Source organism: Manis javanica, chromosome 4 (assembly GCF_040802235.1).
Source record: "Manis javanica isolate MJ-LG chromosome 4, MJ_LKY, whole genome shotgun sequence".
In the NCBI taxonomy this organism is placed as follows: domain Eukaryota; kingdom Metazoa; phylum Chordata; class Mammalia; order Pholidota; family Manidae; genus Manis; species Manis javanica.
The window spans coordinates 133854886-133878758 of record NC_133159.1 but is presented as its reverse complement, the minus strand read 5'-3'; the positions used below and the strand labels follow the sequence as shown (position 1 = coordinate 133878758).

General features: G+C 41.5%; 3 protein-coding genes and 2 non-coding genes across 21 annotated transcripts in view; 2 read left to right on the top strand and 3 right to left on the bottom strand.

Moving 5' to 3' along the window:
- Positions 1 to 56: 56 nt before the first annotated feature.
- Positions 57 to 13002, top strand: SRR (serine racemase). Of its 10 annotated transcripts, none has more exons than XM_017651601.3 (9): positions 57 to 196; positions 3040 to 3288; positions 7227 to 7398; positions 8803 to 8929; positions 9113 to 9216; positions 10344 to 10463; positions 10596 to 10670; positions 11494 to 11703; positions 12048 to 13002. In XM_017651601.3, exons 2-9 carry the CDS (start codon positions 3260 to 3262, stop codon positions 12261 to 12263), a joined length of 1053 nt encoding a protein of 350 aa, XP_017507090.1. In that variant the 5' UTR covers positions 57 to 196; positions 3040 to 3259; the 3' UTR covers positions 12264 to 13002. The 10 variants fall into 10 exon arrangements, with proteins under 10 accessions (XP_017507090.1, XP_073091138.1, XP_017507095.1 ...); XM_073235037.1 differs by having other exon boundaries at positions 67 to 196; positions 501 to 3288; XM_017651598.3 differs by having other exon boundaries at positions 107 to 239.
- On the bottom strand, positions 10784 to 22305 carry TSR1 (TSR1 ribosome maturation factor). Of its 4 annotated transcripts, none has more exons than XM_073235034.1 (15): positions 22117 to 22305; positions 20629 to 20732; positions 20093 to 20312; positions 19843 to 19977; positions 19085 to 19509; positions 18170 to 18329; positions 17578 to 17735; positions 17117 to 17310; positions 16258 to 16417; positions 15824 to 15934; positions 14963 to 15095; positions 13605 to 13721; positions 13067 to 13207; positions 12891 to 12965; positions 10784 to 12763 (listed from the first exon to the last, which is right to left on the bottom strand). In XM_073235034.1, exons 3-15 carry the CDS (start codon positions 20145 to 20147, stop codon positions 12585 to 12587), a joined length of 2043 nt encoding a protein of 680 aa, XP_073091135.1. In that variant the 5' UTR covers positions 20148 to 20312; positions 20629 to 20732; positions 22117 to 22305; the 3' UTR covers positions 10784 to 12584. The 4 variants fall into 4 exon arrangements, with proteins under 4 accessions (XP_073091135.1, XP_017507080.3, XP_017507082.3 ...); XM_017651591.3 differs by lacking the exon at positions 22117 to 22305 and adding an exon at positions 20914 to 21071; XM_017651593.3 differs by lacking the exon at positions 22117 to 22305 and having other exon boundaries at positions 20093 to 20302.
- On the bottom strand, positions 14736 to 14830 carry LOC118973261 (small nucleolar RNA SNORD91 family). The gene has a single exon (XR_005062519.1). It is a non-coding gene; the product is annotated as a small nucleolar RNA SNORD91 family (small nucleolar RNA).
- On the bottom strand, positions 15586 to 15677 carry LOC118973256 (small nucleolar RNA SNORD91 family). The gene has a single exon (XR_005062514.1). It is a non-coding gene; the product is annotated as a small nucleolar RNA SNORD91 family (small nucleolar RNA).
- SGSM2 (small G protein signaling modulator 2) overlaps positions 22253 to 23873 on the top strand; it is a 33418-nt gene continuing 31797 nt past the window's right edge. For all 5 annotated transcript variants that reach the window (XM_017651584.3, XM_017651582.3, XM_017651583.3 and 2 more), the window contains exon 1: positions 22253 to 22405. In XM_017651584.3, coding sequence (XP_017507073.2) covers positions 22349 to 22405 — 57 coding nt within the window. In that variant the 5' untranslated portion in view covers positions 22253 to 22348. The remainder of the gene's footprint in view (positions 22406 to 23873) is intronic.

Genomic DNA, 23873 nt, shown 5'->3' with positions numbered 1-23873 from the left:
CGGGCGGTGCGCGCGCTCACCCACCTCCCACCCTTTCCCCGCCTCTCCCCCTCCGCCCGCCTACCCCAAACGACGGTGGCCGCACTGGGAGGAAAAGCGCTGAACGCACTTTGGCCGCTCCCGAAGCGAAGAGCCCCAGCTCGAGCCTGGCTGGGAAGGCGTGCGCCGCGCGTGCGCAGAGGCGTGTTCGGGGAAGGTGAGCAGAGGCTGGAGTTGGAGGCGCGGAGCGGTGAGGTGAGGTGAGGTGAGGCCTGGCTAGGCGAAGCCAGGCCAGGCGGGCGTTCGCGGCCGTGGCTATTGCTGCTTCTGTGGTGACCATCGAGGACACCGCTGCTTGTCTGGGGCTTGGGTTGACGTAGGCACCCACAAGTCGGCCTCCTCCGGTCATCGTAGGCCGGGATCTCAAGACCCGGACTAGTGCCTCAGGCTTTTACTTTGGGACGTTAAAGATTTTGTTGTTACTATCCCCATTTTTCTTTTTTCTTTTCCTTTTTTTTAAGATGAGGAAACGGAATCCCAGAGAACCGTAGCAAATTGCCCAGGGTGACACACTTGATAAATACCAGAAGTCTTTTTCTTTATGGCAAACTATATCCCCAAGTATCCTGGCCTTGGAAGAAAAAAAAAAAAAACAGTATGTTTGGCTCTTGCTGAGAGAAGGGGTTGTATGGAAATAGATCAGGAGATATTAGAAATTGATTTGGGAATGTCTATCACTGTGGATTCTTGGAAAAAATATTTGACTTCCCTAGGTCTCAGGTTGGTTTTTCTTTTTTTTTCCCCATCTTTAAATGTAACTGGATCAGAAGACTGACACTTTAATTTCTTGTTCATGATTCCCTGTTAGAACTGTGATGAAACAGAAAAGGCTGTTTCCCTCCACCTGTTGCTCCTTCCCAACCCCACGTAGTCTATTGGACCTCTACACCATCAAAGAATAGTTACCAATTATTTCAGACTGAGCCTAAAAGACATGAACAACATGACAGAACTTAATCAGTTCCTATTATGTGACAGGCACTTTGCCTCCAGAAGGTTAAGCAGATGGAGAAAGTCAATAGGTATGTGAAAAGATTCAGTGGTTCCACAGAAAGGAAGTAATGTCAGAGCAAATGACAATCTTGAAAACAGATATGAAATAGGAAGAAATGTTAAAAACTAATTCGTTTTCACATTGAAATTGGAGAGGACATTGCATCAACCTCTTTTCAAAAGACAGAAAAATAATTTGAACAAAACTTTATTAGGAAAAACACGATTTTCAAATTAATGCAGTGTCTGTGAACTTGCAGATGAGATGCCAAAATTAAACCAGCACAAGAAAATTTACCAGAGCTCAGAGGGAAAATGTAATAATAAAAACTATGAGAGGTAAGGATAGAAGACATAGAGAATGGATCTAGAAAATTGATAATCAAATACAAGTTCCAGAAAATGATAACAGAACTGATAGGAGGAGCAACAAAGAAATAGAGGAAAATTTACTAAGTTGATGGAAAATTTTGAATTTAAAACAAATTCAACCCTCACATTTAAAGGGTTCATTAAATACCAGGTGGAAAATGAAAAAAATGTATTTATACATTATGAAAGCTTTGAATTTAAAAAATTAAAATATGTATTGATATGGAATAGTCTTCAAGATGTATTGTTAATTTTTTTTAACAAGCCAGTTGCAGAACAATATATAAAGTATGGTTCTGGGTGTAGCAAAACCACTTATTAGGTATGTAAATTTATCTATATAAATACATCAAAAAAGTTGTGGAAGAATACAAACCAAACTTTTTAAAGTGGTTATCTCTGTGGAAGAGAGTAGATTTAATGGTAGAGAGTGAAAGGACTATATATTTTCTATAATGTTTTAAATTCTTAGAGTAGGGATTTGGTCACATATTATGTAGATAACCCAATAAACAACAAAGCAAATTTGGGTAATGAGGGAGGAGGAATTCAATTTCTAAAAAAAAACAAAAATTGTACAAGTCATGTTTGCTGAGCACAAACTGGGAAAACTAGAAATGAATAACCACAAGTTGAAAAATTCTAACTGGAAATTTTTTTTAGAACAATTTTAAATAACTCAAGGTCAAAAAGTAAAACTAAGATTATGGATTCTTTAGAAATTTAGATTAATGCAAATATTGGATAATAAGACCTATGGAATATCATTAAGCAGTACTCAGGAAAATTTGTAACCGTAAGTGCTTTTATTAATTTTAAAAGAATGAAAATTAAGATAAGCATTCAAAAGAGTAGAAAAAAGGAAAATGGAAAAAAAATCAGAAATTAAGGGAAAAAGAACAGCACTTGATAAATGAACTCATTTTTCAGAAATAAAATAGACATTAAAATAGAAACATTTCTGGCAAAAAATAATGGGGAAAAAACAAAGGATATCCTCTTGTATATCTCATAAGTAATTCAAACTTAGCTCATCATATCTCTGATTTTCCCTAAAATATTTTACTTGTTTCTTTGCTTGTTATATCTCAATAAATTATACCACCATGTAAGTCAAAATCCAGGAATTATCCCTGAGACCTCTATCTGCCTCACTCCACACATTAAATCCCCACATGAGTCCAGTATCATTGGATACTGAATCCAATATCAATCTAATTCTATCTCTAATGGGCATCTGGAACTCATCATCTCAATAATCTCCCTTTCCTTTTCTCTTGAAAACTGCCCCTCTCAGTACTTTTCTTTCTCTTTCCTTTTTTTCTTTCATTTCCTCTTTCATTCATTTCATTTGCTCCCATTTTCCCCTCAGGTACAGAGATTGAAGCAATCATGTTATTTGGTTCACATTATCAACAAGGCTTTTCACATTTTATCTTTTTTCCCTTCATCCCAATTCCCACTCAGTTTCCTTCCCTCCTCTCTTAGGTAGTCACTCTAATGTGTTTGATGTATGTCCTAAGATATATGTGTATCTTTGAATAATATATAGTATTGTTTTTGTATGTGTTTTAAATGTACATAATTGATACTGTGTTATAGACTCATTCTGTTTCTTTTCCATGTTTCTGTAAGTACTTCTGACTATTGTATAGTACTGTCTTAAGTGACCTCACACCCTTGGCCACTGGTCCTGGGCCAAGATGGGCCAGACAGAATCCTTACTCAGAATTTTTTGAATTGAAAATGAAAGAAAATCCCTCTCCACTGTGGAAGCCACAAAATGTAAAACACAGGAGTTGTCAGCAGCCATGTGTCCTGCCACGTGGAACCAGCTGGTGTGAAATGAAAAAGAATGAAGCCAACGTGCAGAAAGCAGCAGAGGTGAGAAACAATGAGAAAGTCCCAGAAAACCTCAAGTCCTTGGTTCCAAGTGTACCTGAAGCTCCATATTCCTGCCCTTCCCATGGTTCAGCTCTTGCTGGGATTCCATTAACTAGTAAATCTCATCACCTCTATCTTGAGCCTAAGCCAGTTCTGTAGAACTGGGATTCTATCACTTGCAACCAAGAGGCCTAATTACAGTTTCCAAAATGCATCTCTTTGTGTGTGTGGTTTTTTTTTTAATTGTGGTAAAATATATTTCACATGAAACATACCATTGTAATCATCTTTAGTGTACAGTTCAGTGGTGTCAAGTACATTCACGCTGTACAACCAATCTCCAGAACTTTATTCATCTTACACAACTGAAACTATATCCATGAAACAACTGCCATTCCCTCTCACTCCACCCTCTGGCAACTACCATTCTATTTTGTCTATGAATCTGACTAGGTACCTCACAAATGGTACCTACATTTTTTGTTGACTTTTTGTGACTTGGCTTGTTTCACTGGGCAATATCCCCAAGATTCATCCATGTTAGCATGTGTCAGAATTTTCCTCTTCAAGGCTGGGTAATATGCCATTGTATGTATATACTACATTTTGTTTATTCATCTGCCGATAGCAACTTGGGTTGCTTCCACCTTTTGGCTGTTATGAATAATGCTGCTATTAATATAGGTGTACAAATACATCTTTGAATTCTTTGGGTATATGCCATAAGTGGAGTTGCTGCATCATATAGCAATTCTACTGTCAGTATTTTGAGGAACTACTATACTGTTTCTGTAGCAGTGCACCATTTTACATTTCCATCAACAGTGCACAAGGGCTCCAGTTTTCCACATACCTGCCGAAACTTATTTTCTTTTTCTTGTTTTTTTTAATAGTAGCCATCCTAGCAGTTGTAAGGTGTTATCTTGGTTTTGATTTGCATTTCCCTAATGATAGTGATGTTGAACATCTTTTCATGTGCCTGTTGGCCATTTGTGTATCTTCTTTGGAGAAATGTCTATTCAGGCCCTCTGCCAATTTTTTAATCAGGTTTTTCCAAAATATATCTTGAATGATTGTTTTTTCTACCCCCACTTTCACCATCCAAGCCCCTGTTGTCTTTCATGTGGACAACTGTAATACTTCTTAACAGGATTCCCTGTCCACTCTTACCTCTTTCCTCATCCTTTTCATTAACCACAGTGTAGCCAGAGTAATTTTCTGAAAATATTAATTCTAACATTCTCCCGTGGCATTCAGTTGCTCTTAAGAAAAAAATCGATGAGTCATGGTTCCTTATGATCTACACCATGCCAAACTTATCTCATCCCACTTCCCTTTGATCACTATTTTCAAACACATTAGCTGCCTTTTAGTTCCTGGAATATGCCAAACTCTTTTCCTCCTTAAAGCTTTCATACATATTATTCCCTCTACTTGAAACATTTTCCCCTCTACTCTGCCCATTCATATTATGGGTCATAACTTAAATTTCACTTTTCCATAGGCCTTTCTTAACCTCCTTTCCTGATCTAAATAAGGCCTCCCATTTAGTATTGTATCATAACACAATTTTCTAGTATCTGTCAATATTTGTAAGTACTTATTTTTGGATGATTTATTACATATCTCTCCACTAGATTATAAGCTTTATGAGAGCAGGGACAAGTCTGTCTCCAGACTGTATAGCATCTGACACATAGAAAGGGCTCAATATTTGTTGATTAAATGAAAACCACATATGAAGAATACTTAGAAATATTAATATGTACAGCTTTATACTAATAAATTTCAATTTTAAATTAGATGATTTTGCCAAAAAATATAAATTAATGAAATTAATTCAGGAGGAGGTGGCAAATTCACATAAACCAATAACTGAAGTCACTGCAAAAGTTACCAGAAATACATTTATAAGGTGAAGTATTGGCAGATAACATTATTATTTGGAGAATGAACTATAAAATTAGATCTAACAAGATAATACAGTAAAATATAAACATGATACACAAAAATTACTAGCTTTCATATCAGTAAGCAATTTAAAAATCTTTAAAAAAATACATCAAAAGATATATTGCACTTAGGTATGAATTTAATCAGGTCTATACAGAATACAAACTCTGAAAACTTTACTGAGAAACTTAAAAAGACTTTACTAAATTGAAAGACACCCATGTTGATGGGTGGGGCTACTCAGTATTTGTAAGTGTTAATTATGCCCCCAGTTCATTTCTACATTTTACAGTGGAATATCTGGCAACCTTGATAAAGGATTTCTAACATTCATTTGGGAGAACTGATGTATGAGAAAAGCCAATGAAAGAGTAATCAGGGAAGAATATATTAATATATGAAGAAGTGGAAAAGGAATTGGCAGTCTGATCTATCAAACAAAATATGAAGGCCAGAAAAGCCCCAAGCATTAGCAAACATTTTTTTCTAAATGTGGCATTTCAGAGGAAAAAAATGACTTAGTAGATGGCATGTTAAGAATTCACAAAAAAGTGACCAATACAGAAAAAAATGTTTAATCACTAGTAATTAAAGAGATGTGAATTCAAAATACCAGACATTTCCATTAAATTGTCAGAAAAATGATACAGCAAGGGTGAAGGAAATGGGCATTCCTTAGAAACTGCTATTCAATTTGTAGGAATCATTTTGGTAGTGGGTATCAGATGTCTTAGAAGGGTCATATCTTTTGATGCAAAATGACATTCGGAGTCTGCCCACATGTATGGAGATTTACAAAGATCTTGCAAGAAGGCTGTTCATTACATTATTTTATGGCCCTCCCCCTCCAAGAAAACAAATCTACATGTTCAATAGAACTATGTAGAACTGATATTTTTGTAAAAAAGTATCATTAAGCCATTTTAAAAGTTGCATAAATACATCTACCGATAAGCAAAGATTCATAGATAGTCATAATATTGCCTGAAAAAAAGCAAGTTACCAACTTGTCGAAAAAGTTCTGTCTGCATATATATATGTGAGCTTGAAAAGATAAACACCAGAGCTTAGGTAGAGCTTGTCTTTGGAGAGCAAGCAGACTAAATTATTTTTTTTTATTGAACATGCTTTGCTTTTGTTAATAAGGAAAACTAGAGAAACTTCATGTTTAAATGCTACAAAAAATAAGCATAATGTGATTTTGAAAATTTTAATTATGAAAACTTTGAAGAAACAACCAAATGGAATTGGAATAAACAAAATATTACCTTTCATTTTTAACTCATATAATAAATGCATATTTAGAAAACCAAAGGAAACATAGAAAATGAATCTATTAAGATGATAGGATTGTGGATTTGTTCCCTAGTTAAATTTTTTAAGTGATTTTTTTAAAATAAAAATTTACAGATTTTGAACCCAATTCGTTTAAGTTTCACAATGGTAAAAAGCTAAGAGGCCAGTGACAGTGCCAAGAGATGGATGGTATCGGTGAAAGGGTGGGCTTTAAGCCTTCCATAATCACCACCAGTTACTTCCAGTAAAGCTTCACCAGGAAAAAAGCCTTGTATTTACTAAGAAACTCAGCTTCAAGACAACTTCCCTTCTATACAGAGTTTCTGGAGCCCCATAGTAGAGACAGTTCCTGTATTACCACAGGCCGTAGATCTCTTCCTAGTATGCATTTTTCTTTTTTTAGATTTTATTTTTTTAGAGCACTTTAAGATTCACAGCAAAATTAATGTGAAGATAGATTTCCCATATGCCCCCTGACCCCACACATGCATAGACTCCCCATTATCAACACTCCCCACCAAAGTAGTATGTTTGTTACAACACATTGATAGACCCACGGTCCATAGCTCACATTATGGTTCAGTCTTGGTGTACATTTTATGGGTCTGCAATAGGCATTTTCAGTATCTTTTCATTAAGCACGTTGTCTCAGGCTTTGCTTTAACCCCTTTCTTATTCCTGGGTTTCAGAACCATGTGTCCTCAGTACTGCATTTCCTTTGCTGATGTTGAAAAAGCTCATATCAACATTCGAGATTTTATCCATCTCACACCAGTGCTAAGCAGCTCCATTTTGAATAAAGTAACAGGTCGTAATCTTTTCTTCAAATGTGAACTCTTCCAGAAAACTGGATCTTTCAAGGTAACAATTCCTTTTGATATTGTATCATGTTATCTTTTCAAGCCCTTTTCACATACACACTTATTTGATCCTATTTTTATGGCTTAAAGGTTGTAGAAATTTTCATTTGATCAAGTCCTGGCTACTTAGCATCATGGTGTGATGAGCCACTTTTACACAATCTCAAAATTCCTTTTAATTACGTGATCATATAATTAACTGTCCAGACACATGCTTGATAATGAAAGGGGGAACTCTGTGATAAAACCGAGACAATAGCCATCAACCTGTCATGGAAAGTGTGAACATCCTATATATAGTCAAGTTTAATCATTCACTTTGTCAATATGCTACTCACTGATACCTTATGAATGTGAAAGATCTAAACCTAGCTAAACCCTCATGTAAGATCTTTTTTTACAAAACATGTCAGTGCCTTTCCTATGCGAAGACGTCTGTGTATTGATTCATTACCAGAGATTTCTGACCATTAGTTGAACTTTAAGGTCCTTTACAGGTAAAAATCTAAAAGCTGCACTTAGCACTGTGATAGATATTAGTACCTGTTAAGTGGTAGTTTTAGGACTTCAAGGGTCTAATTTCCTCTGGCCATTAACTGAGAGATTTTAAACAAAACACTTTCTGTTCTTTTATCCTTTGATTTGCCATGGTTCATTCTTTATTCAGCATGTCAAGCACTATTTTTGCTAACCATACCAGGCACATATGCAATAGGCCTTACCCTATATCCACACTTACAAAAGACAGCCTGGTCAACAAATAGGTTGATGAAAATACAACAATAGGTTATATCTATTAAGAGTGATACAAATTACCGTGGAAGAACAGAGAATGAAGTGCTTGATTTTGCCTGGGAAATCAGGGAAGTTGAACCATGTGATGCTTGATCCAAGTTTTATGGAATGAATACTTTTAGTCAGATGAGGAAGTTGGGAAGGGAAGAACTACAGGTACAGACATGAGTATGCTCAGAGTTCAGGGTGCGACCTAACCTAGTAGGGAAACTAGAAGCAATTTAGGATGGCTACAGCAGTGATTGAAGTAGTGGATATATTTTCAAAAGGCTCCCAACTTGTAAGGAATTTTCTTACAAAAACAGGGAATGAAAAATACTGGTTTCTAAAAGATACAAAAAAACCTGGTTTCATAATCTAATGGAAATATTGGATGAGGATGATCCTTGAGGCAGGATCAATTGAGGTTTGGTAACACACAGGTTGAAAAATGTGGCCTCACCAACATAGTGGCAAAGATGCATGAGCTATTTAGGAAGCAGAACTGGTAAGATTTAGTGATAGACTGTATGTGCTGTCTTAGGAAGAGAAAAATCTAGAAAAGCTCCTTTAGTTTTTTGAAAAGCAACTTTTTAATCAAATACATGAATTTACTGTTCCTCTTTTCCAGATTCGTGGTGCCCTTAATGCAATTAGAGGCTTGATTACTCCCACTTCAGAAGAGAAGCCCAAAGCTTTTGTTACTCACAGCAGTGGAAACCATGGCCAGGCTCTTGCTTATGCTGCCCAATTAGAAGGTACTTGATTATTTTTTCGGGATATGGGGAAGGATCAGAGTGTTAAATGATCCTTTCTTTCAGTAAGATTGGTAGTAGCCTTGGGAAGTAAATTTCTGAGTCCTTATCTTTTTACAAGCAAACTGAAGTTTCTATCCTAAACTTCCCTGATTTGTACTAAGTAAACATGTTTCTCCCTCCCAGGGATTCCTGCTTATATTGTGGTGCCCCAAACAGCTCCCAGCTGTAAAAAATTGGCAATACAAGCCTACGGAGCCTCTGTAGTATATAGTGAACAGAGTGATGAGGTAAGGAAGAGAGCGATATTCAGTATCACGTAACAGCTTTCACTGTCAAAATCAAATTTCTCTTCCATAGTGACTGCTCCTTCTCAGTCGTGTTTCCTCTTCATCTCTAACATTAACATTCCCAACCTTTTCTCTATCTTCACTCACTCAAATGATCTGTTTAAAATATCACCTATACTCCAGCCCCGACCTTTTCCCTTCCAACTTGTATACCCAACAGCCACCTGATATTCATATGGAGATGGCATTTCTAACTTCCTGTCTAAAACCAAACTCCTGATCTTATTCCCCAATACTGTACCTCTTCCAGTCTTCCCATCTCAGCAGACGACAACTTTCACCATTCTAGTTGCTCAAAAATAAGTTGGGAATCATCTTTGACAATTCTTTCATACTCCACATCCAAATCTTAGTTCTACTTTCAAAACATTTTGAAAATCCAATTACTTCCAGTAGCCTTTACCATCACCACCGATTCGAACCATCAGTTCCTAGATTCAGTAGCCTTACTGGTGTCTTTGTCTCAACCTTTGCCCCATGTCTGTTTTCAGAAGAGCAACCAGAGCTATCCACTTAGAACTTGTCTCATCACTCAACATCCTTTAAGTTTCCAATCTCATACACAGTGAAAATCTAAGTTCTTGCAATCACCTAACACCAAATGAACTGGCCCATTCCCATCTTTCTGAGATCATCTCCCACTAATACTCTCCCCCAACCCTTCCATGCCAACTGCAGGAACTTAGCATTTCTCACAAAGGTCAATTATGCCTACTTTGTGGTCCTTGTACTTGCTGTTACTCTCTTCATAGAATATTCTGGAGATGCACAGGACTTGTTCAAACCTAGTAAAATGTCACTTTACCAGAGACCCTTTCTGAGCATCTTTATAACATTAGTTTTCCTCCATAGCCCTTAAACATACCAGTTACTTACTTATACCCCACCCCCTCCACGTATTAGAACATAACTCTGCTGAGTACAAGGGCTGTTTTCTTCACGATTGTATCACCACTAGTGCCCAAGGTCTGAAGAAAGTAGGTAACTAATAAAGTGTTAAATGACTGAATCTAACTTGTTGGGAACTCTGTCATATTAATTATTGCTAAATGAATATACTCTTTCAGTCCAGAGAAAATGTTACAAAAAGAATTATGGAAGAAACCAAAGGCATCCTGGTACACCCCAACCAGGAACCTGCAGTGATAGCTGGGCAAGGGACAATTGCCATGGAAGTGCTGAACCAGGTAAAAGCCTCCTTAGCTCTTGTTTAGCTCCTGGTAATGCTAATGTATGGTTGTAGAACCAATTATTTTATGTATATATATAAAACTGGTTATTAAAAGGCTTATTTATACTTCATATTCTTTTCACTAAAGGTTCCCTTGGTAGATGCACTGGTGGTACCTGTCGGAGGAGGAGGAATGGTTGCTGGAATAGCAATTACAGTTAAGGTGAGAAAACAGCTTCTGGAGGACTCCCCCATTTCAGGCCTAGAGGATTTTATTTTACATCACGGTACACTGCAGATACTGATTCAACATTACCCCCCAAAATGCTCAGTTCATTCCCATCATGTTTTCTAATTTTATTAAGGTATCATTGATATACACTTATGAAGGTTTCACAGAACAATGTGGTTTTTATATTCACCCTTATTACCGAGTCCCCCCCAATACCCCCATTGCAGTCACTATCCATCAGTGTAGTAAGATGTCACAGAGTCCCTACTTGTCTTCTCTGAGCTACACTGTCTTCCCGGTGACCCCACACACATCATGTGCACCAATCATGATACCCCACAATCCCCTTCTCCCTCCCTCCCCTCCCACCCTCCTCCACCCCTCCCCTTTGGTAACCACTAGTCCCTTCTTGGAGTCTGAGTCTGCTATTTTGTTCCTTCAGTTTTGCTTCACTGTTATTCTCCACAAATGAGTACTAGTCTTTTTTAAATCCATGACTTTACAGCACAAAGACAGTTGCAAGGAGTGGCATCCTCATAGTCTTTTCACTGAATTCCATCTCACTAACCTACTATCCAAGCCAGGGGCTACTCTTTTCCCCAAGTTGCCAGTAGAACCAGATGTTATCTAAGCAACTGAAGATCTGTACGAGGCATACAATTTAAAGTGCTTAAAAGTCGTATTTTCATTACATCTGTCAAAGGGAACTCTTACTTGGGCAGAAATATGTTACCTGTACTTTCTATTTAACTGCAGGCAAACAGGCAAAATGTGCTGTGGCTAGTTGTAAGATATCTAATATTCCTCTTCCCAGGCTCTGAGACCTAGTGTGAAGGTGTATGCTGCTGAACCCTTGAATGCAGATGACTGCTACCAGTCCAAACTGAAAGGGGAATTGACCCCTAATCCCTATCCTCCAGAAACCATAGCAGATGGTGTCAAATCCAGCATTGGCTTAAATACCTGGCCTATTATAAGGGACCTCGTGGATGAAGTCTTCACTGTCACAGAGGATGAAATTAAGGTGAGGCTCCAACAGCAAAGGAAGTAACAAAAGAACAGAGCAATTTCTTAGGCAAAAAAAATATTTCCTGTTTTAAGTAGCAACTCACCCACTGGGAATTTCACTAGGTGACTTCATTTGTAACAAGGATGCCCTTAGATACATTAACACACCCTCTCAACATAGAAACAGAGTTAATATTAAAGAAAAAAATACCCTGCTCTTCATTGGTAGGCACATACACACAGTAGTAAGAAAATCCAGATTGGGCATATGTCTTCATCTGGCTTTTAACTATAAAAGCCAACCAGGTGGGCTCCTTCCCCTTCCCCATTACACTAATTCTTACCCTCTTCCATACACAGTGTGCAACCCAGCTGGTGTGGGAGAGGATGAAACTGCTTATTGAACCGACAGCTGGTGTTGGAGTGGCTGCTGTGCTGTCTCAGCAGTTTCAAACAGTTTGCTCAGAAGTAAAGAACATTTGTATAGTGCTCAGTGGTGGAAATGTAGACTTAACCTCCTTAACTTGGGTGAAGCAAGCTGAAAGGCCAACTCCTTATGAAGCTGTTTCTGTTTAATTTATGCAAAAGGAGTGATAGGATTCAGTGTCTGCAGACACTTGGAAATTTTGTCTCCTAGTCACTGTCAACTCCCATCTAACCCTCTTAAACAGCTGTCAAAATCCTAACAGAGTGGATATTTCAGTAAGATTTAATAGTTTTTTGGATTAAATAGGAATAGAAGAACATCCATGCATAATTGAGACACCTTGTCAAGGCCACTCTTGCAGCAGAACTCTAGGCTAAAGTAGAAAATAAAAACTTCGCCCAAACACAACCTGTAGGCTCTCATCCCTAGAGGGCTAACTAGCAGCCTAAGACAGAATCCCATTGAATCCACTATTCCATTTCCATTTCTGACACTGTTGAAGAAATTTCACTTTTCACCCAAGGAACTGGTTCAGGTACATATGGATCATAAGTCCATTTGGGGAAAACTCGTTTATAGAGGTTCATCAGTACTGTGTCCTGAGATTTTAGCTTCCCGTCAAAACTGCACTTCATGTGGCCATGAGTACCTAACAAAGGAAACACAAGTTGGCCAAATTAAAATAGAGAATTTTAAAGCAGCAGTCTTCTAACCCAACAGTCATTTTGTAGCACCAAGGAAATCTAGACAAGGTCCCAAATCTCACATTCTCTTACCCAAAGGCTCCTTGATGTGTCCCCTGCGGCCCCACTTTGTTCTCAGTTCTACCGGTTTAAACCATAACACATCCTCTAGAATGAAACACATTAAACCAAGATAAAACATTTACCCACAAAATGTAGACCCAATCTTTATCCCACAAAGGCAATCAGATCCAATTTTTCATACCTACCTCTATTGAAGAACATGTAACGCACTACTGCCATCTTAGTAAAAATTTTGAAAGGATGACCACTTAGAACCACTCTCTTGATAACCATTCTGTTTGGATCCACTGACTGAAGATGGCCTGTGGCAATGAGGCTGTGCATTCCTACAGGGCAAAAGCAGAGCAGAAGTCTACAAGTCAAAGCCTTCATTTATTCCTCCAGTCCATTTGAAGACCTACATAAGAACTTCTAAGAGAAACCTTTAAGTAGGAACATACTATGCTGCCCTCCTGGGTCCATGGAAAAGCTCACTAAATGACAGCCCTGCTGAGCCTGTCCCCAGAACCTATCCTAAGTACAGCACTCAGAGCAGTTTCTACCAATTAGCTAAGGTTTGCAAGCAAGGCAAAACCCTGCCTTAGACCCGCTGTGAGGCTGAGTTTGGGATATTTTGAAAACCATCATTACATTCTTCATACCAACTAGCCCCAAATCTAAAAACAGTAAAGTGCTAAGCCTATTATAGACCTACAGGCCTGTTCACCTCTGAACTCAACTTACCATTGCTATTCTGTTTGAAAAGCAGCACGGATGCAGGAGGAAAAGTGATTGGGGCATATACTGTCACCACCAGGGCCACATCAGCAGTCAGGAATCTCTGAAATTTATGTTTATCCGCTGCCATAAGAGTTAAAAAATAAAAACCAAGAAAATTTTGAGAAACCGTAAGTAATTCAGAGGCCTGTCAAAAGCTGTCCCACTATAACTCTTAAACTTAAGGCAACTTCTGTTTCTTTACTTCAGTAAATCTCAAAACATTTTCCTGTCTCAAGACAACTAAAAAATAAAACCCAATTCTATCACAGTGATTTTTCAACTGGAGGCAGAATCTTGGAACTTTGACTATATTTGGGGTTTGAAAAAGTTCTCCAGGTGATTCTGATACCCATTACCCCTACCTCATTTGAGAATCAGAACTATATAGAAAATACCTCCACTAAATCAACAGATCTTAGTCTTGAGCAAGAATTGGCAAACATTTTCTATAGAGGGCTACAGAGTAAGTAAATATTTTAGGCTTTGTGGCCGGCCATACAGTCTCTGTTCCAAGTACTCTTTCACTGTAGCACAAAGATAGTCACACACCATACATTTTTAAAAAGCATGACTGTATTTCAACAAAACTTTAACAAAAACAAGTAGTGGGACAGACTGGCCCATGGGCCATACTTCGCTGACCTCTTGACCTTGAGAACTATATGGAACTTCTATTTCTACCTTCAATGAAGCCCTCCCAGTTTTCTACATGGCTAGTGAGAATATAAATTATCCAGAACACCCATTAATATTGCCTTTATCATCTTCCTCTGACCATTGCTGAGAGCTCAGTGTGTGTAGCTGATGTTCAGGAGCCCCCAAGCTAGTGCAAAACATTTTCCCAGTCCTAATGTGTAGGAGTACAATAATTTCTGCCATAGAAGTAGTATTCCTGGTCACCATTCTCTAAACCCTCATCCAATCTCAACATCTGAGAAGCCACACCCCTCTGTTCTACCCAACTGTGGGCTACCCCAGCCTTCACCCACACTGCCACTGGCACATCAGATGCCAAGGGGTTCCATACTTTGACACACAGTTTTGATTAAGGCACCAACTTCTTCTATTCAAAACCTTCTCTGGAACAAATACTCATGTCAGAGGAGCCTCAGCACCACCCAGAGGTTGCATCACTGGGATGCTTCAGACAGGTTCAGACATTTTTAATAAAAACATCACTGGCTCCTAAACCAGACTACTGAAAATACGTCTAGCCCACAGAGCCAGAGTTTGAAATAGTATATTCTGCACCCCACCAAAAGCCACAGTCCCCCAAAACACACTAATATGGACAAGAACGCAGAAACTTCCCCACGGCTTACCCACAGTGTGCTGAGAGAATAAAGGTGAGGCTCGAAAGCGCCTGAACCCACAGTGAAAGATCAGCTCTCCTTTAGCTTCGACAGGTTCAGTGTTGCCAATGTGCCGGCTCACCACCATATTCAGTACTGACATCTGGGGACCAAGTAAGAAAAACAAAACTTCCTACCTAGGAATAGAACAGCGTAACCTGAAAGAAGGCAAACCAAACTAGCAGATTCAGATTCACTCTAATACTAATTTATGGAGTACAGATGTTGAGACACAGATTCATCTTTTACCTTTGCCAACAACTGGCATTCAAGCCAAACTTAGGCTGGTTTTTCAGAGTTTTCATGTAGTCTTCTACACCAGCTGACCTTCCTGTGTCTAACATAAAGACAGTTCAACTTCTACCACAAAACGAAGGCCCTGAAGTCACTCACTCACCACACATCTCAAAATCGTACTCATTCAAGACACTTCTTTCCTCAGCTCCTACACTGATCAAAAGGCCAGAGCTCTCACATACACCCCAACCTACAGGACTGCCGGTCACCAAGAGAGAGAGATCTATGCCTTGGCATACATTTATATTCTTAAGGCTGCTAACCCGTGGTTATAATCTGATCTGACAAACAGCTAATCTCAGAGAAGTCTCAGAATGCACAGACATTTCATCAGAGATGCTTCAGACAGGTTCAGACATACTGGGTAAAACCATCATTGACTTCTCTATCATCCTCTCTGATCCCTAATCAATCCTAAAAAGCAGATTTTTCACACCCCAAAGAACAAAATGTCAGTCACATAAAATTTTCAGTCAGGCAAAACTGGCTGTCAAGTTTCTTAACTCCCTATTTCCCACAAGACACTTAACCTACCTTCTGTTCATGAGGTAGTAAAGAAAATGCAATCAAGGGTGCTCCTTGCCTGAAGAACTCAACCACTGAGACAGGGACCTCAGAGACATGAAGTGTGACATACCAGCCAACCTGCCAGAAGAAACCAGAAAACAATCACGCAATTACCCTTAAGGTCTCAAAAATGATGAAACATTTCCCTAAATATGTTAGAAGTCTCTCAGAGCACCTGAAAGCCCACCCTCAACCTTCAAAGTTATTATTCACAGATGCCTCTTCTACCCATTTTAAACTCTTTCAGTTAACATCTTTGATATCTCTGTTCCCAATATCAGTCTTATCAATGATTCAGTGCTCCTCTAATTCAGGTATGGGCAGCACAAAACAATGCCAAGAGGAGTAGTAGAGGGGGCAAGCAAAAGCAAATCATAGGGTGTACAAAGGAAGGCAGATACCTCAGCTCCTTCAACTTCTTCTTCAACCTCTTTAAAGATGCGTTTCCTAGTGTTAGTAAAGTTCTGAAACTGAAAAATCCGAGCATAATCTCGAGGAAGGTTTTCCTTAGGATCCCATGGAGATGTGCGGAAGCTCTTGAGGCCTCGGTATTTCTGAAATCTAGAACACAAAAGATTTTAAGGAAATTAAGTCAAATTTATATGGTGCTATTTACTCTTTCACTCAAATAACTTCTAAAATGACCAAGGTTCTAGCTTAAAAGAACTCTTACCACTATCTCTTAAAATAACCTAACAGCCTAAGTCAGGACCACACTCCAAATAGCATACAACAAATATTTCAGAACCAAAGCCCAGCTTCTCAGTGCAAAGGACAAATTATTTACAGTGGCTCCTTCGTGCCTATCAGGGAATGGTTCTTTAACTTGACAAACAAGGTCTTAGATAAAAGTCTTACCTCTTTCATACCCAACATAAACTCTGGTTTTATTCTGACTCAGCTCCAGAGTAGACATCATCATTTACATCTTCAGCCTTTCACTCTGACTGCTCTACCCAAACTCCCCCAAATCTCCAAATATTATATACTTTAGTTGCTTATTAGCTCCTAAAGGAAGGATTTGCTGATTAACTTAGTATTTCTCCCTAATTAAAGTACTGTAGCATTTTTAGTCTGTACAACACAATCTAGCATTTGATTGTATATTTCTGTTCCCTATATGTGATCTTATCTTCCTATCTATATAAATGTTACCTCTTCAGGAGGAGAGATTTCTTCTTCTGCATCACACTGTCATAGTTCCAAACCACTTACGTTTTAAATAAAAATACACTAATGATTTTAGACTTGTTGACTAACCGAATTCTAGCAGCCACGTCACGGGGGGTATCTACTTCATCTGGAAACATCTCTTCCAGTCTTTCTCGTTTATATTTCTCCAACATTTCCTCCTCAGCCTCTTCACCCACTTTCTCATCATACAGATCGTCAGGCACAGATTCTCCTACAGTCATACTTTCACATTCCTCCTCTTCCTCTTCACTACCCTCATCCTGTAGAATAAAGGATTACCATTTTAGAAGAAACCCACACCTGTCCTTACCCTAAAGACCATTAAGCTAAGAATAGTTTTACTAGATACCTAGTTCAAACCAGTATCACAATTCTAATAGAGACTAAGTTATAAAACAAAGTCTCATTCCTGGCAACTATAAATCATTCCTAAAGAAACTGACCACACCCATCTCTAAGGTCAGGATTGTACTCTGCCTTATATTTGGGGCTATACACAGAACAGGCCTAAGGGCCCATTTCCTTACCTGAGATTCCTCTTCCATAAAATCCTCATATTCTGTATCATCATTTTCATCTCCTTTCCCACCACTTTGGTCATCTTCATCCAAAATCCATTCAGCTTGGTAACTGGATGTTCCTTTGGGAACCTTCTTTACCACCTTGGAACTGTCCTTCAAGAAGTCTGTAAGAGCCCAAACACATTCAGTAAATGATATACTTCCTTTTCTCTATTACTCTGGGTATTCTCAGTTAGCCATTAGATACTGCTATCAACACTGAAAACTTCAGCAGACACTGGGTAGAATACATTACATCCAAATTTAATTCAGCTGCCTCAGAACTAGTGATACTTACACAGCTAGATACACCTTGCAATGAACCAAAAGTTATTTATCTGTTCATGAGAAAATAGTCACACAAGTAATTTTGAAAAACGGAGCAAAACTGTGTCCAATATTGGCTTAATACAAACATACAGCTTTTGTAGGTAAGAGGGAGAACAGACCTCCAGACATTCTTATCCCACTCTACTGTATAGGGTCCTCTCTGCGAGGAGCTAGACAAAATCCACAATTCCTGGCTGGATGAATTACAAACAAGTTTACCAATACCTACCATTTGCCTCACTAAGCTCTTCTTCAGTGGGCCAGGTTTGCTCCCCCTCCATTGGATCTGGGATAACCTCTCTTTGCAAAGATTCTTGTCTATCAGGGTCTGCCTTCACTAAGACCTTAAGGTCTTCCTCCATTTCAGCAACAGCATCCATAGCACCAGTCTAAAAATCAAAACAGTTGATGGTCAAACATTATCTAAAAACCTAAATATAACATAATAACCAGAAAAATCCAGAAATAACATAGTCCTTAAATAGAAGGAAATAGAATGAAACAAAGTCAAAACTTGTCAAGTTTTTCCAATGATTCTATTTCCTAGAATTTTAAGTCTATACTTCTGCTTGGTTCTTGGTCTTTCATAATCTAGTCCCACTCCTACCTATTTATTACATATTATTCCCATCAAGCTGATTTCTTCAGAGTTCAAAGAAACCCTCTGATCCATCACTGTGCCTGGGTTCATGCTGTCTTGTCTTCCGGGATAGTTTCATCTCTCTTCAACTCATAAATCACCCTTCATCGTTCTCAATACCTGGCTCAAGTCTGAACTCTTGTGTGAAGCTTACTACTTTTCAACTTCCACAGCAGGTCTATAACTCAACCACTTTGTCGATCTTTATTTCAGTGTCTACTTTTATTTTTTTTAAAACCTACTAAAGTTGTCCAAGTTAAGAGACCAAATCTGTGTCTTCTATAAACCCAGAGCCAATTGGTGTGAAAGGCACCTACAAAGTACTGGATGAACATGTGATGTATTAACAAATTTGTAGTTGACCATTCCCTTACTTTGAACTAGCAGTCACCTCCAGGGACTAGTAGTCTAAGCATACAGACTACCTTTTCTGAAGTTAATTCCCATCCTAGGCCAGCTTACACATGACTCTACAATACAATCTTTTAAGAATATCAATCTTACCTCCATTGCCATGCCTGGGTCCTTTTGGGATTTGATCACACTAGAATTTAAAGGGAAAGGGTCCACAGGAGCATCTATCTGTTTCATCTGGAAATCACCATGTCCAATGATATGCAGCAAGCTGTTTACATTCAGAGTCTGCCCACGAAGATAGCCAGAGATTTTCAAGGTGCCCACCAAGTTACTCTCTTCATTAGGCACAAAGTCAGCAGCATGAGCAAACAGATAGGTCCGCCGATCTCGAAAGGCAAGATGCCGTTGCTTTTGGTTAGCCAACTGCCTGAGCAGCATCCCTGCCTCCTGCTGAGTATCTAACAGGAGGAGTTTATCATTGGGAAAGCGCTTCTCCACTGCTTTACTAAGCTTCTTTCTGGCATCTACTTGTTTCTTCGGTGGGAGGCCAGAAACCCCCTGGACAGCTAGCGCTGTGAGCAAAGAAAAGGGCTTTGTGACCTGTTGCTTTACTACATAAAAATCCCCCCTGCGGTTCACAAACAAGCTAACAGTTCAGTTGTGGGCCCAGAGATTACAGTAAAACCAAATTTCATATTCTTCTTCTGCTGAGCAAAGGGCAGCGCAGAATTAAAAAGGCACCCTGGTAACAGAGAAAATTTAGGCCACACGTGTACAACCCACCATTAGCTGGCTATAACTTACCAGTTGTATTCCTGTATCAAATAGTGCCTGACAAATTATAAATGCATAATAAACATTAATTCACTTTCTTCCTCAGCTTCCAATATTCCCAACTCACTCACTGTAGGTGGGAAGACCCTGAGCAAAGAGGCAGGAAAGGCAGTAATCCCCAGTGCTGTCCCAGCCTTCCAGTGGATCAAGGAGGAAAAGGATGGTATCAGCCACTTTAGCCATGTCTAACACGATGTGCAGATCCCCTGGAGATAGAAAACAAAGACAGTAGAAGAGATGGATGGCACGAGCACATTATACTATGAAAAATTACTACTACTCAAAACATAGTGATAGAATTATTTTCTTGTATAATCTAACCTGGCTTTGCAGATGTGAAACACCACCGATGTTTCAAGTGGGGGCATAATAGCATAAAGGTATGTGGGCTTCCCCATTTCTTCAAGTGTACTGTTCCGATGTCCTTATCTTGAAGCAGCTGAAAGGCCTCTGGCAGGGAAATACTGCTGTGCAGGGGCACCACCAATACCTGGTGAGGAGGGCCATCCTTGCTGCCTAGCTGTCTCTTCTCTGCCAGAACCTCAGGATAGAAAGGATCAGAGAACATCTATTTCAGTACTTCGTTCTAGTATTGCATTTCTAAAGTATAGATGCCTCCCCAATTCCAACCAGCATTTCCCTTTTAAAAGGCGTTATGTATGCCAGGGGGTGAGCATGAGCTCGGACCAAAGCACAGATACACTCTGGCACTAGTCTAGACCTGCACGACTGCCAATGTGCTCTAGGATTTATTCTCCATCCCCGACCCCTTCCCAATGTCACATTTTCTAGTTCGAGATATTACCGGTCTAGACGGTTGTGAAGACACACCATCCCCCAATCCCCGCTTCTCTCACCGCCTCCTTCTTCTGCTTTCGGAGCTGGCTGGAGCGATGCCTCTGGTCCACTCGACTGAGTTCTTTTCTCACCTTCTTGCTTAGGGTCTTCAATGCTAGGCGGCCTGGAGGAAGATCAGAAAGGGCTCTTGCGCAGGGCACCAGATAGTCAAGAAAAGGGTCCCCTTTCCACCCACCTTCGAGCCTTTGCGGGGGTTCTAGGCCGGAGATAGCTCAGTCTGGGCCTGGAGAACAGCCGTTAATACTAACTAAATAGCCCTTCTTTCTCCAACCCTATATTCTCACTCTGGCCGTCCCGCTGCGCGGATCCCCGACCCCGATGCCGCCCGCCTTTGTGAGCTTTATTCTTCTGCTTGAGCGGGCCAGACCGGTGGGCCGCCATGCCGCAGCTCACGTGTACCAGTCAACACCACTTCCGGGCTGGCTGGGCGCTTCCGGTCCTCTCCTTGGGGGCGGGCGTGCCCTCCCCGGGGCGGGGCGGTGTTCCTCGCGTATATCGCGAGGGTCCTTCCCACCAGTCTGCGGCAGTGTGGTGCCCGCGTCTCTGCGAAACATCGTTTCAAACTTTTCCCACGCAGCGGTCTGCGGTTGGGGACCTTAAGGCGCCCTATGTAGACTCGAAGTCTGGGCTCTCAGTCCCGGAGAGCTGTTCTGCTTTCCTGTATTTTCATTTTTTGCGCTGTTAAGTTGCATAACTTAGGAAGATGCTGAATGGAAGGTTTTCCTTTCCTGGGGAAGATACAAGCAATCCCCTCTCACCTAGACTTGTGTATGCCGCTGTTCAGTTTGCAGCAGCAGGTGTTATTTATCACTTTGAGCGACCTTTTCTCTCTAGGCTAAACCGCGTGGAAGGCGCTTCTCTCAGCCTCACCGGCTCCGTAGGAATTCCCGTTGGTTCCCGTTATTCCAACCCGTACCCCTACTTCCCACTTAGCTAGAAAGAACGGACGGGAGGTGGCGACCCCTGCGGGAAGGGGAGGTCTGGCCTTGACACACGCCCCCAGGCCAGCCGAGCCTCTTTAGGCTCGAGGCGGCTACACTCCCACTCCTTTATCTACAAGCTTTGCAACTGAGGGCGACCGCCTAGCAGGGAGTTTTAGAGAAACCACGGAGCTCTGGCCTTTCTCTCAACCAGGGATTAACGCTGGCTTCCCTGCGGCCAGCCTCTAAACACAGGGAATCCCTATCCTTCCCATCGGCAAAACGAGCGAGTAGAAATTAGGGGGCGTCTAGTTGGGTTGAGGCCAGCTCTGGAGCGACCGACTTTCCCCTCAGTCGCGGGGTACCCGGTGCACCCCGCCTTCAGGCTCCGCCTGTGCTGGACAGGCAGCGAGTTCTCACAACGCCGGTTCGCGCCCTCGGGTCGGGAGCATGCGTGCTGCCATGACAGCGGTCGGCGTGGCGTGCGCCCCGGCCAGCCGCCCCCAGGCACGCGCAGCCTCCTCCCCGCCCCGACCCCCCCGTTGCTGAGCGCACTCCCCCACGCACCCAGCTGTGGGAAGGGGCCGGGCCAGCCGCCTGACGTCTGTGCGGGGCTCGGAAGATGGCTGCGGAGCCGAGCACCGGGCAGTGGTTGCGGCGGCGGCTGCAGGCGGGGAGCGCGGCAGCCGGGGGCTCCGCCTTGCGCGTGGGGCGCTGATCCGGGAGGCACCGAGGAGGCGAGGGCGCGCGGGGGGCTTCGGGGGCTGCTGGGCACCGTCTCCTATCCTGCCGCCGCACCATGGGCAGCGCGGAGGACGCAGTCAAAGAGAAACTGCTGTGGAACGTGAAAAAGGAGGTAAAGTCGGGCAAGGACCCCCTGGGGGCTCGCGTCCCTGCCCGTGCGGCCCAGGGGGCGGAAAAGTCCGCACCCATTCTCCGCGCGGGCGCTCGCTGGTAGAGGGCCTGGGCCCGGCGGAGGCAGGGTCCTGAACTGGCTGCGCCTCCCGCCCCTCTCCCGGATCATGAGCAGCACCCCTCGGGCCGAGGGGCCGGGCCGGATCTTGGGCGCTTGTTTGCTCTGCGATCCCGCAGCTCCCCGCCCAGTGACGGCAGCAAGTAGCCCTGGAACACGGAGGTCGGGGGAGGGGTGGCAGCGATTTTCTGGAGAACTGGAGTTGCCCATAGATTGCCCGCGCCTCCTGGGGAGGGGAGGGGCTCCGCGCGTACCTCCTACGGTGCTAAAAGGGCGATTTGGGGGTTAGCTCCGGTTTCCGCTACAGCCACTCCGGTATTCCTCTGGGAAATAAGTCGTGGCTGCGGGAGGGTTCGCAGCACACCTCATTGCTTTTCACTCCACGCCCACCTCCCTACCGAAACTAAGGTTGTTTCTGAAAGTGACTTTAAGACTCAGATTTTTTTTTTCCCATTTGTGGAGTCCCCCCCACCCCAATGTCAGAAAGAAAAAAGAGTCCTCTCTACTGAGTCCTTTACCTTGATCTTGCCCTAAAGCCCATTTCCATTTTATTATTGGAGGTGGGGGGTGCCCATATGAATGACTCACTCCCATGTGAGAGCTGGACAGCTCAAACTGCAGAGTGCATTAGAATGGATTAGGCCTCTGGAGTCATGAACTCCCACCTATCTTTGTGGCTGGCCTCTGCCAGATGTGTAAACTCCATGAGGGCAGGAAGCTGGTCTGTTTTGTCCACTATTCTGCATCCAGTGCTTGGCACACAGTGGACACTCAAAGACTATTTGATAAATAAATCTACAGATCCTGGAGACTTCAAGGTCCAGCGGGAATGCATAAACTTTGGAAGTCTGGATTTAGCTCCGTGTGACCTTGAGTAACTTAATCTCTCTGAGTCTCAATTTCTAAATCTATTCAATAGGTCATATATAAAAGTTGACCATATTGGTTCTTTGTCCCTTTCTAGAATTTCAGGAATTGAGAAGATTCTGGGTTCTCATAAAATCCTGGAAGGCTTAGATGGTTCATCTGCATTAACTGGCCTGGCTACTGTGCCCTAATTTGTTCCCTTCCCCCTGGTTGGCAAAGATGTGATTAACATCATCACCTTCCCAGTTATGTGTGAGAGGCTTCATCATGCCTTTCCTATGAAGTGGCCATGAAAGAGTTTTTTAGGCCAGGAATCTATCAAATAAGGCTTTAAACCTAAGAAATCTCAAATCTCAGTGATTATCCTCTATAAACAAGCAGTCTAGTGACAGAAACTTATATTAACAGTATAAACAAGAGCAAAAATGTAGCCATACCCAACCTATGGACAGATGTGCTAGGATTGTTGGTGTGATCCAAATTT